The 12,624-nt window shown below is 42.6% G+C and overlaps 1 protein-coding gene across 1 annotated transcript in view; it reads left to right on the top strand.

The window, feature by feature from the left end:
• WDR64 (WD repeat domain 64) overlaps positions 1–12,624 on the top strand; it is a 92,726-nt gene that overhangs the window by 22,680 nt on the left and 57,422 nt on the right. The window contains exons 7-9 of the mRNA XM_044451205.1: positions 2,278–2,495; positions 5,457–5,591; positions 6,980–7,059. Coding sequence (XP_044307140.1) covers positions 2,278–2,495; positions 5,457–5,591; positions 6,980–7,059 — 433 coding nt within the window. The remainder of the gene's footprint in view (positions 1–2,277; positions 2,496–5,456; positions 5,592–6,979; positions 7,060–12,624) is intronic.

Below are 12,624 nucleotides of genomic sequence, written 5' to 3'. Positions count from 1 at the left end.
GTGACAAATAGATTTAAGGAATTAGATCTATTTGTCACCTCTACTGTATATTCATCAGAGATATGATTTAGGTCATACCTGAGTGGCCTAGTGCTTTTCCCTACTTTCTTCAATTTAAGCCAAAATTTTGCAACCAGAAGCTCATGATCTGAGCCACAGTCAACTCCTGGTCTAGTTTTTACTGACTGTATAGAGCTTCTCCATCTTTGGCTGCAGAGCACTTAGTCAATCTGATTTCTGTGTTGACTGTCTGGTGATGTCCATGCGTAGAGTCATCTCTTGGGTTGTTGGAAAAGAGTGTTTGCTATGACCATCGTATTCTCTTGACAAAATTCTACCAGCCTGTGCCCTGCTTCATTTTGTACTCCAAGGCCAAACTTGCCTGTTATTCTGGTTATCTTTTGGCTTCCTACTTTAGCATTCCAATCCCCCATGATGATAAGGACATCATTTTTTGGTGTTAATTCTAGAAGGTGTTGTAGGCATTCATAGAACTGGTCAACTTCAGCCTCTTCAGCACCAGTGGTTGGGGCATAGGCTTGGACTACTGTGATGTTGAATGGTTTGCCTTGGATTCAAACTGAGATCATTCTGTCATTTTGGGGATTGTATCCCAGTACTGCTTTTCCTACTCTTTTATTGACGATGAAGGCTACTCCAGTTCTTCTGAGGGATTCTTGCCTGCAGTAGTATACCTGATGGTCATCTGAATTAAAATCACCCATTCCTGTCTATTTTAGTTCACTGATTCCTAAGATGTCGATGTTCAGTCTTGTCATCTCTTGTTTGACCACAACCAGCTTGCCTTGATTCATGGATCTTACATTCCAGGTTCCTATGGAGTATAGATCTTTGCAGCATCGGACTCTCCTTTCACCACCAGATACATCTGCAACTGAGTGTCCTTTCGGCTTTGACCCAGTCGCTTCATTCTTTCTGGCGCTACTAGCACTAGCCCTCTGCTCTTCCCCAGTAGCATATTGGACACCTCCCGACCTGAGGGACTCATCTTCCGGCATCATATCTTTTTGCCTTTTGGTACTGTCCATGGGGTTTTCATGGCAAAGATACTGGAGTGGGTTGCCATTTCCTTCCATATTATACCTTCTTCATTATTTTGTCACCAATAGCAGCTTCAGGTTGTTTCTCAGTGATTTCAGCTAGAGAAATGTCATGGGATGAATGTTTCATCAAAAGAAAAAACAGAAAATTTGTTTACAGATCCCTGGATTATGTCTAGTTTGATCCTTAAATAAATAGTAAAGAAAAAGAAGGCTACATGGATTTAGCAACTGCCTGCACATTTTGATTGGTTGGCAGTTAATATTACTGCATGATAATACAAATACATCTCAAAGGTACCATTACATGAAACTGCAGGACCCTGTTCAACTCAAAACCTGAATTCCATTCGGCGAAGCACTTGAATGCTATTTGCCAGCTTAAGACTAAGAAGGCAGAGGTGGTAAGACCAAAATTACCCCCAAACAACAGCATTTTTCAGCTTAAAGCCCTTATTGCCAGTAGCTAACAGGGATTTGTAGTACTTTGTACTTAGATTCTTGGGCAGGCTCAAGAAACTTTTCAGCCTCAGCAATGGTGCATTTTCTTACTGATGAAAGCCTCCATGGCATCTGTTTATAGAACAGACAAACCCTTCCACAGGATCCATTTTCTGAGTATATGCACAGCAGCCTCTCTTGATTCCTAATGTGCCCACCAAATTAGACACACGCATGGAGGATGCTGCTGTCAGTGGCTGCTCATAATGATGGCTCTCTGGTACTCCAATAGCAAAGCAGAATTGCTTCTGGGTACCATTCGCAGGGGAGCACAAGTGGGAGGGCATTACTGCGTTTATGTTCTGTTGTGGGCTTCCCATAGGGGTTTGGTTGTTGCATGTAGGAACACAATGTTGGGCTAGGCAATGCTTTGAATTGACACATCCCCACTCTTCCTGTTTTTGGCTTGGCTTCTCCCAAAGAACTCTAGGAATTCCATTTTGGAGAGGATGCTGAGAATGTTCACTGACAGATCCCTGGTGCCCCCTTCACTGGAATGGTCTGTTTTCCAGCTTTTCCAGGAAGAGACTCCTATGACTGTTAAACCAGTTTCTCTGGAGTGTAGATATATTGTAACTGAAGGGTTGAAATGGAAACCAGGTCTCTGCCACTGAACTGGCTCCCAGTATCACTTCTTTTGAAGCCAAGTGTTGCTTTAGTACATTGATAAAATCAATGCCAAAGCATGTAATGCACTGTTTGGTTTATTTCATAGGATAATTGTTTTATCATCAAGCCCATGGAGCACTGCCTGCTGTGTGTATGTGCAGTTCCTCGACCAGTAGAACTGCTAGTGAAGGATGACATCTTAATGGGGGATGATGGTGGATATGTAAACTTGTTTACCGTAACAAGTGAGGACTTTGGTCTAAAACAATCCAAATCGAAAAAGAAAACACAAATTATGGTTATAGATTCTAGGAGATTCAAAAGGTAAGTCTAGACACCTTTGGAATTCTCATTACTGAGACATAGAATTACAGTTTTATTTAGATCCTGCAATGGAAAGTTAATGTACTGCATAACAAAATGAGGAAATGAGCATTAGGTAGAACACTGGGCTAGGATTTCAAAGATACTGTTGATGCACAGCAAAACAGGTAAGACACGTTTTCAGGGGATATCCTGTTTTAGGTGAAAATCAGAATTGATATTAAGTTTGGCAAGTGGAACTACAAAAAAGTTGCCTGGTGGAGCCTTCTTGTTCAGGGTGTCAGCCATGCTTGTTGTTGTTGTTAGTCGCAAAATCGTGTCCGACCCATCGTGACCCCATGGACAACATTCCTCCAGGCCTTCCTGTCCTCCACCATCCCCCAGAGTCCACTCAAGCTCACGCCGACTGCTTCAGTGACTCCATCCAGCCACCTCATCCTCTGCCATCCCCTTCTTTTGCCGCCAATTGTTCCCGGCATTAGGCTCTTCTCCAGTGAGTCCTTCCTTCTCATTAGGTGGCCAAAGTATTTGAGTTTCACCTTCAGTATCTGGCCTTCTAAAGAGCAGTCAGAGTTGATCTCCTCTAAGACTGACCGGTTTGATCTCCTTGCAGTCTAAGGGACTCGCAGGAGTCTCCTCCAGCACCACAATTCAAAGGCCTCAATTCTTCAGCGCTCAGCCTTTCTTATGGTCCAACATTCACAGCCATGCATTGCAACTGGGAAAACCATAGCCTTGACTATACGTACTTTTGTCGGCAGGGTGATGTCTCTGCTTTTTAGTATGCATCCTAGAAACCATGCTTCTAAGATGCTCCTATCTGTATCACCTCTTCCCCTCTCACTGCAATTTTGCCTTTTGCTCTCTCTTATGAACCTGGCAATATTTGGGGCCACTGAGTCTGCTCAGACTTCATTAAGTTTATTTGGGTTCCCCCTCTTAGCTTTTTGTACTTCTTCAAACTAGGGTTGGTAAAACCAGCAATTTCTGAGCTTGCCCAATTTCTTCAAAATTTGCGTTTGGCTTGTACATGCTTTTATTTTTTTACCTGGGTATTTTCTTTTTGGCTCTTTTGAAAGGGAAAATTGTTTACTTTCTTCTGTTGATCAAAACATGAAAATGTGCATGAATGTGTATTATTAAAAATATGCATCTTTGAATATGCTCATACATTCAGGAGTTTGTGAACATTTTTGAAAAAGAGCTTTCCTGCTTGTAGTCACATTTGTAATTGCAACAGGGACATGATCTCACAAACTGGAAATGGAAATAGCATTGTTGAATATCCCCATTGCAAATCTTGAGATCTCTTATGGGTATAGATGGTGCTGCTTTGCCAAAATAAGAATCCACATTAGACAAAAAATACTCAAGTTGACCAGCATGTTAGCACTATGTGTGATCAACTAAATTGCTGCTATACCATACCTAGCTATTAGTATGTGTAATCCCCCCACTCAAGTGTTCCAAGCTAAGTAGGTGATTTTAGGATTAGAATTTTTTTAAATAATGCCAAATTTACATGAAGTAATTTAGTTAATCACACATATTGCTAACAAGCTGGACAACTTGACTTATTTTTTTAATGAGTGGGCAAGGTAACAACTCTATAGGAATGTGAAAAAGGAAATATCCCTGGTTAATAGTTTGTACATGGGCAGTGGTGAGGAATGGAATATATGCTCAAGAGCAATATCAAATAGATTTTTCTGTGCACCCTCAACTGAAATGATGTTTAAAATACCTAGTAAAGGAGAGGCAGCATGATTGCAAAAAGGAAAAGGACTGCAAAAAGTTCACATCATCTTCTATAGCAATAAAAGACACCATAGTAAAGCTAGTCCCTGTTTTCTAAGGAAGTAACTGTAACGCTAAATTACACAGAAGAGGAGCTTTCATTAAGATAGCACATGATATCTGGTACAGACGCAGATTGCACAAGTACTCAAGAAAAAAGTAGCCTATGGTATGTATGAAGGGATTTATTTAATGTTCTTTTCAACTTGCTTTTAAGGGCAAAGTTGTTAGTAATAGTAGTAATTGTTTACTAATTAAAATAGTAAACAATAGTAATTGTTTACTAATTAAAAGTGCAACAAAAACAAAGGTGACTGATACCTAGATCAATGGACTAAGAAATTATGGAAGAAGAAAAAAGTCAAAACTTTCCTGAAGAGCTGTAAAGAAGGGCTCTGATGAGCTCTTGAAAGAAACTGATCTCAAAGGTGTGGGGCCACCACTGAGAGAGCCCTGTTTCTTGTACTCATCTGCCTTGTTGCCCATGGCAGTGAGCAACTGACAATGGTCTCTGCTACAGATTTCAGAATTTAGGCAGGCTAATATGGCAAAAGATCATCCTTCATGTACCTTAGGCCCAGACCAATTAAGAACTGGTTTTAACATTTAACATCTTAAGTTGGGCTCAGAAACACACTGGCAGCTCATGTAACTGGCATAGTATTGGCATCACATGAGCAGGCTGTCCAGCACATACCAGTACCAAGGTGATGGTTATATTTTGGACCAGCTGAACTTTCCAAACTATTTTAAAGGCCGCTCCATGAATAGTACATTACAGTAGTCCAGTCTGGATGTCACCTGACCATATCGGGTAAGATCCTCCCTCTCCAGCTGGAGACATAACTGGTGTAGCAGCATAAGCTGGAAAAAATACCCCTGGCCATCACAGCCACCCGAACTTATTACGGAGATCAGGACCACCCCCATAGTCAGGGGACCTATTGCTGAAGACAGATGGGGTGTCAGTGTAGCTGATGTACACCAAGTTTTGAAGAAGTTTAACTCAGGTTTATCTGGCCAACATGTTAATGGTCTCCCAAGAGATTATTGGAGTTTCTCTTGCCTTTCCTGGTGTCCTACCGGCATGTCAAGCAAGGCCAAGCTCATTTCCTGTTATGTCGATATTCCTTTGAAATAACAGTTCTGTTTTACTCTTTGCAGTATTAAACGCAAGCTGCACAATGACTGGGTTGTAAAAGTAAAATACATTCCAGCCTTGAATTGTTTTGGATCCTGCTCTTTTGACAGTGTTCATTCTTTGGTTTTGGATGACCTGAAAAGACTAGAAGACAACATGTAAGTTGCTATTGCAAATAGGATTCCCATACAGATCCTCATATTTAAAGACTGGGTCCTTTTGGATATTTTAAAAGAGGTTTCATTTATGTGAGCCATGTTTTTTCTAAATCATAGTTCATTGAACATCCCATTCAAAATGAGTTACCTGTGGCCTGGCAAAGCCATTTTTAATGCAACTGACCATCTTACAAACTAGCTTCTAAAAGGCATAGTGTAGCCAACCATGCTAATTTCTTTCTTGGGAATCCTGGGCCTGCAGGCTAGATTTAGCCCAAAGCAGATCCCCCACCCAGTTGCCAGCTTCACTGCTGGCTGATCTTGGTCATACTTGTAAGAGAAGGAATTTTCTCCCCACACTGTAAGGAAGCTTTTATAAAAGCCTAATTGAAGCATGGGAATCCTTTGGCGGACTGGTCACTGCTGGGGCAGGAAGGCCTAACCCTTCCCCCAAAATTGTGTCCATCCCTCATTGCAAATGAGTTTTTTTAAAGGGGTTTAAACAACCTTCATTACTGCCAGTGAAGGCCTTTAAATGCCCCATTGCAGTAGGAGACCTCTGGAGGGGCTGGTGCTGGGGAAACAATGACTGCCTTTCCCTTCTCCAACAGGTAAATGCATTTTCCACCTTTTTGCCTGTCCCCCAAGAGCACCAGGCCCGAATATTCTAGTCCTACATTTCAGTAATGCAGCTAAATGAAATGACCTCTCACAGGTATATGCTGCACCCTTGTGAACCATAAGCCAAGTCTCCTGCTACTTTTAAGGAATGAAACAGCTGAGTAAGGCTGCCTTCAGATCCGCACCTCTCTGTCAAACAAAATTATAACCACCTCTGCCTTCTGCTGAGGCAACATGGAAAGTCTGTGGCCTGGCACTGCTCTCCCATATGGCTCCTTATGGCAAGGCCCCTAGCAGGAGGCAGGCAGAAGGTGGTTGAAGGTACAGGATGCAAATTGCTGTCCCAGCCATCTTGTATTGCCCCTGGAAGGGGCAGAAGCCTTCTTTCAACTCTGCAGACTTGCTACACAATGGTAGCTTCTTGGTAGAACTGTAAGTGGTGGAAGAGAAGTCCTTCATCTTTCCTCAGGGCGAGAAAGAGCAAAACTGAGATTAACATTTCTCTCCTCCCTGTTGCTACTCGCTTAGATTCTTCTGAGGAACACCAGTACAAGGAGAGAAGTCCAACTTTCAATGAGCTCTCCCACAAAATCATACAATTCTTATTAAGGTGGCTGCATGTATGACAGAATTTCAAACTCTGATTCAAAGTGTTCTGCTGTAGGGTCATATTCCCAATGCAGCTTCCCAGCTTGCAGGAATGGATACAGACTGGCGCCATTAGCATTTATATCCCAGCTTGATCAGCCATTTCTTTGTGATTGCAGACCTGTCCGAGATTTTTCTGTACCAAGAGGAGTGAATGCTTTTACCTATTGTGGAAAAGCCAATATTGTCGTTACTGGAGGTAAGTAAAATATGTTTGCTCTAGTAAGCAAATCTTCATATTCATTCACAATGTTTCTTGATTGCAAAATGGATCCCTGTTCTGTTGGTAACCATTCCTGTGCTTAACCTCAACTGGTATAATACATGTAAAGTCAAGTATGGCCAGGTGTTAGGGCCAAAGTACATGATATATGGGCAATCTAGGATTGCCTCCCAACTCAGATGTGACTCTTGGGTCAGCACCCAGTGACAGAGGCAGGATGATTCATTTTCACTTCATAGTGGTAACAGTAGCTGCCAACTTCTCAGCGCAACAAATCTATACAAGTTTTGAGTATAAGCGTACGTTTTTCTTCCACTGTTAATCCATTCAGTCCCCAGGTCATTGAAAGAGATCATAACAAATGTTCTGCTTGGTTTCTTCATCCCCTCACTCCTGGATGAGGCACAGTGTTAGCATTCCTGGCATTAATTGATAGAGCAAGTCTTTAGCTTGTAGAATTCAAAATGTGACCCAAAATATTCAGACACAATTTATTTCATAAGAGAATTGCCTTTTTTAAGCCAGTGAAGGGAATTAGAGGAATCAGGGTTACATCCATTGTCCAAAGGAAAACGTTTACAGGCTCACCACCTTTGGAGGGGTTGTGTCTTAGTGGAGATGATATGGAAGAGCTTTAATTATGCCTAACTTTCCATTCACAAGTTACCCACCACCTTGGTTTTGTTCCAGAAAATACCAGGGAGAAACTTCAGACTCTGGAATTCTGCTTCATTAGGAACTGCATGTTGTATGCAAATATGCTGTGACTTAATTAAAGGGAGGGTTTGGTTTGTTTTTGTTTTTGTTTTTGTTTTTTTTTGCATACAGGCAAATGCTTGCCTAACTGTCCTGCTAGCAGGTCCTTTTTCTTCAGAAAGATGTAGCTGCCACACCAGTCAAAGCTGGTAGAAGGCATCCTAGGTAGAAATGTTCTAATTATAATGATCATCATCATCATCATCATCATCATCATCATCTAAACATCCGTAAGCAGTACCTGTTTAAGAAGCACCCCAAAGGTGTGAACCTGCGTCTCCATCATAAGTGCAACATCTTAAACTTAGCTTTGATCTAAAGATCTTTCATGCAGAGATGACACATAGCAACAGCAAAGGAGACCCTCTCATATTTCTACCAAAATCCAGTTCAAATGCTTTCCCTTCACATTTACAGGAAGGTGAGTTAAAGCTCTTGGTCTCCCTATACAGTCCCACCTCAGACTGAATGGACATTCTCCTGAACTGCTGAGTTTCTGTCTCCCTGGGAGACTATAGCTCTGAAACAGAGAAATCCAGAACATCATCCCAAGTCCCAGACTGAAGGCCAAGACTTTGTCAAGATACCTAGCCAGGTTTCGGCATCACAGGGGGCCTCCACTTCTTTAGACATGGCCTGCTGCAGTTACAGAGCAGCTGTGGCACATCTGTGGCAGTTAACATACTTGGTTTCAACGATAGCTTTACTCTGTGTCGCTCAGGCAGCAAAGAAAAGGGGGAAATGTCTGGTGCTAGTGGAGCTAACTCAGTTACTGATAAATTCCTATTGATTAAGAGAATGTAAGATTGACATATTCAACATTTTCTTTCCCATGGAAAATCAACATCCCAGCAGTAATTCTTTATTAAAGTGCAGAGGTGTACATATTCATCATGCAACCAAAACAAGAACTTATAAAGAAATGAGTCAGCTGTTATAAGAAGGAATATACTGCACTAGAATTAATTGGTGGTGGTGTTGTTATTATTATCATTAATTGCTCTAGAATGTCCTTTGCTGTAATCATGCAGCACAGACAAAGAATTGTCAAGTGCTGCCAGTTAGTGGCATAATGGATTCTAAAATGTATTTGTGTTGTTGAAATAGCTTTTTAAAAGCAGTGTCTTTATAACCCAGTAGATTTTTGTTTGCAAATGAAAAATAAATTAAAATGCCTTTTAGTCATTTCACCCAGGCAGATTATGACAGCTGGGTAGAGAAAGGGAAACAGAGACATTATTCTTTCTGGCTCGTCCTTCATGTCAACAGAGTTCTTCAACTAATCTGTGCAATAAACGTTGCAGAGGTCTGACCACCTTTGACTACTTTGTTTTCTTTTAGAAACATAGAAACAGAGCAAGTCAGAGGGGACCTCCTGGGCCATTTAGTCTGACCCCCAGCTCCAGCCAGCTCTGCTAACAACATGCCTACCATGTGCATGTCTAGCCTATCCTTGAATACCCTCAATGAAGGGGCTTCAACCACCTCCTGTGGAAGCCCATTCCATACGCTCAGGGTCCTAACTGTCAAGAAGTACTTCCTGGCATCCAAATTGAGCCTTGGTTCCCTGAGCTTTGCTCCATTGGAGCATGCCCTGCCTTCCTCCGCAGGAGAGAACAGGTCTCTACCTATCTGTGTTGTACCAGCTCACGTACACATATGTCATCAACAGATCCCCTCAGAGCCTCATCGTCTCCAGGCTGAAAAGACCCAGTTCCCTCATACAGCTTTCCCTGCAATCTGGTCACCATCTTTGTGGCCCTACACTGCGCCGATTCCAACTTGGCTATATCCTTCCTGTAATGGGGAGCCCAGGACTGAACACAGTACGCCAGTCATAGGCGTACTAGAGTTGTATAGAGTGGCAGTAATACCTCTCTTGATCTAGAAGCCATGCTTCTGGCTATGCAACCACGGGTGGCATTCGCTCTCTTGACTGCTGTGTCACACTGCTGACTCATGTTTAGCCTGCAGTCAACCAGTACCCTGAGATCCCTTGCACAAGTGCTGCTCTCCAGCCACTTATGCCCTAACCTGTATTTATGACACCCATTCTTACGCCCCAAGTGCAAGAGCCTTCACTTATCTGCATTGAATGCCATCCTGTTGTCCCCTGCCCACTTGCATAGTCTGTCCAGATCTTTCTGGATCTGTAGTACCTGCTGCTCAGTTGTGGCCAGCACTCCCATTTTAGTATCATCTGCAAATTTGATCAGCAGACTGGTCACCCCCTCTTCCACGTCATTGATGAAAAGATTGAACAGGATCAGTTCCAGGACTGAGCTCTGGGGGACCCCGCTCATCACAGTAGTTTATTCTCTACTAATAGTTACCCTCTGCTTTGGTCCATCAACCTGCCCTGGTTCACTGGACAGTGCCATCGGTCTATCCCAAAACTCCTCAATTTCTCAACCAAGATATCATGCAGCACTTTGTCCAAGGCCTTGCTGAAATCCAGATGAACCGCATCCACCACATCCCCTCTGTTTGCCATCTTCAAACCTTGTCATAGAATTCCACAAGGTATGTCTGGCAGGACCTGTTTTTGTGGAAGCCGTGTTGCGTGGCTGCCAACCTCCCTTCCATATCTATGGTTACTACATCTCTCACTATTAGGAGCCTAACCATGGCCTTTTCTAGAATGGACATAAGGCTAACTAGCCTGTAATTCCCCATGTCCCCTTTACTACCCTATTTGAAAATTGGGACCACTGATGCCTCCCTCCAGTCCTCTGAAACCTCACCCATTCCCCACAAGTCCTCAAAAATGGAGGCCAACGGGTACAAGAGTACCCCCACCAACTCCTGAGTACCGTTGGGTGTAACCTGCCAGGGCCCAGCACCTTTGTAACATCCAGTGCCCTGAGGAGCTCCTCGTCTTCTAGGAGGTTGACTGTAATCTCTGCCCCTAACTCCCTGGCCTCATCTGGTGCCCCATGCAGATCTCCCCCATCCTGCTTTGGAGATAACACAGAGGCAAAATAATCACTTAGCATCTGTGCCTGTTCCTCACATCAGTCATTGAATCCCCTTCTTCCTTATTAAGTGGTCCCACCACCTCTATCCTCTTCCTCTTGCTATTTATATGGTGATAGAGAAGCCCTGATATTCTTTGCAAGTCTCAGCTCATAATCAGCCTTAGGTTTGTGAAGAATCCTTCTGCAATGGGCTTCCTTCTCCCAGTATACACTTCTGTCTACTTGCCCCAGTGCCCATTTCCTGTGGAGGATTTATACATCAGCTAGCTCAAATTCTAAGTTGAGAAACTAGTTCAACCTAACCTTGAATTTCCCAAACCAGCTGCATGACACACATGGCTTCTTAAATGCAGGGAATCATGCAATTGCTTTTGAATTTTCTGCTCATACATGACTAGACCTGAATATCACACTATTATTTTGTGCTTGCTGGACAACTGTTTCCATATGCCATCAAGGAAAGTTTCCAGAATCACAGCTAGTTAAACTGATCTAAATGGAAAAGATGCAAAAAGTAAACCTTGGAGCTCAGAGATAAAGTTTAAAGGACTATAGCCAGTTAGCAAGTTTTTCTTCCAAACAACATGGCAACTTCCTTACTCCTAGAATAGAAAGAAAGTTGTAGAAAAGGAATCTGACCTTGTAAAAGAGACTGGCATTGTGCCAGATAATTTTGGTTCTTCTTCTGTTCTCTTTCTTTTACAGCACTTTATAAGATTGGGAAGACGCAAAAACCAACAGCAGGGAGCTGTGCAGAATCCCTGTGTTTGCTTTTCAAGCCTTGTGCTGTAATTGGCTTCTGAAACAAACAGCTGGGAATGGAACATAGTCCCTCACCTAATTCTTCATGAAAGGCTAAAACAGGCAAAGCTGCCTGAACCAAGAGCTACAAAATATCTTGGATGTTGCAATGTAAATATTTCAGTTAATCACCTACCCACTGCCTAAAGTGGACCTGGGCATTGTACAGCCTGCGGCCCGATGGCTGACCCTGACTGTCCCGCATGAGGTCACTGGCAAATTAAAAGTCAATGCAAATATATATCGTTGTAATATAGATGCAAGCAATACAACTGCACTGCTTTTATTTTGAAGGATCTGCTAAATTGAATTTATTGCTTTTCATGTAATGTTAATGTTTTTGTGAATATTCATTAAATAGTGTTGTTCTGTGCTCCACATTTTCTTTGTATTATTGTAATGTTTCATTTACTGTTTTTATAGAGATATATATTGAGCAGAGCTGTAAGTGTATTGGTCCGGCCCTTAACAACTGTCAAAGTTTCTCATGTGGCCCCATAGGAAAATTAAGTGCCCACCCCTGGCCTAAAGTAACCAGGGACAAGGCATTACCTCAAGCAAGGTATATGTTCTTTCTTGACATTCTGTGCCATTTTTTTAAAAACACAGGCTCAGTTGGCCCTGATTGGGGGTTAGGAGCAGAGCACGCCTCCTTCCCGTCATATGGCTTGTCCATTCACTGGCAGAGGGGAGGGAGTAGGGAAGAAGTGAGCCTGTCTTCCTTCGGGAGAGAGGAAATTTCCATGATGGATATGACTGATGTGCCTCAAGCCACAAGCCCATGCATGTCCAGACAGAAAGAAGGTCTGCAGTTCTCAGCTTCATGGAAACTAGCCCTTTTTCCTATCTAAATAGATATAGAATTGCACCTTTAATGCCACAACAACCTTGCAAGGCATGTGACTGTGCTGGTTACATGGGCATTCCTATGAGAAAGGTGTTTAACGTATACATTATTCCTGCTGATACAACTACAGGAATGTACATTCCTGTAGTTGTATCAGCA

Source organism: Varanus komodoensis, unplaced genomic scaffold, assembly GCF_004798865.1.
Source record: "Varanus komodoensis strain SLA01 unplaced genomic scaffold, ASM479886v1 scaffold1, whole genome shotgun sequence".
Classification (NCBI taxonomy): Eukaryota; Metazoa; Chordata; class Lepidosauria; order Squamata; family Varanidae; genus Varanus; species Varanus komodoensis.
The sequence above is the reverse complement of the archived record's forward strand: the minus strand, read 5'-3'. Positions and strand labels throughout refer to the sequence as shown.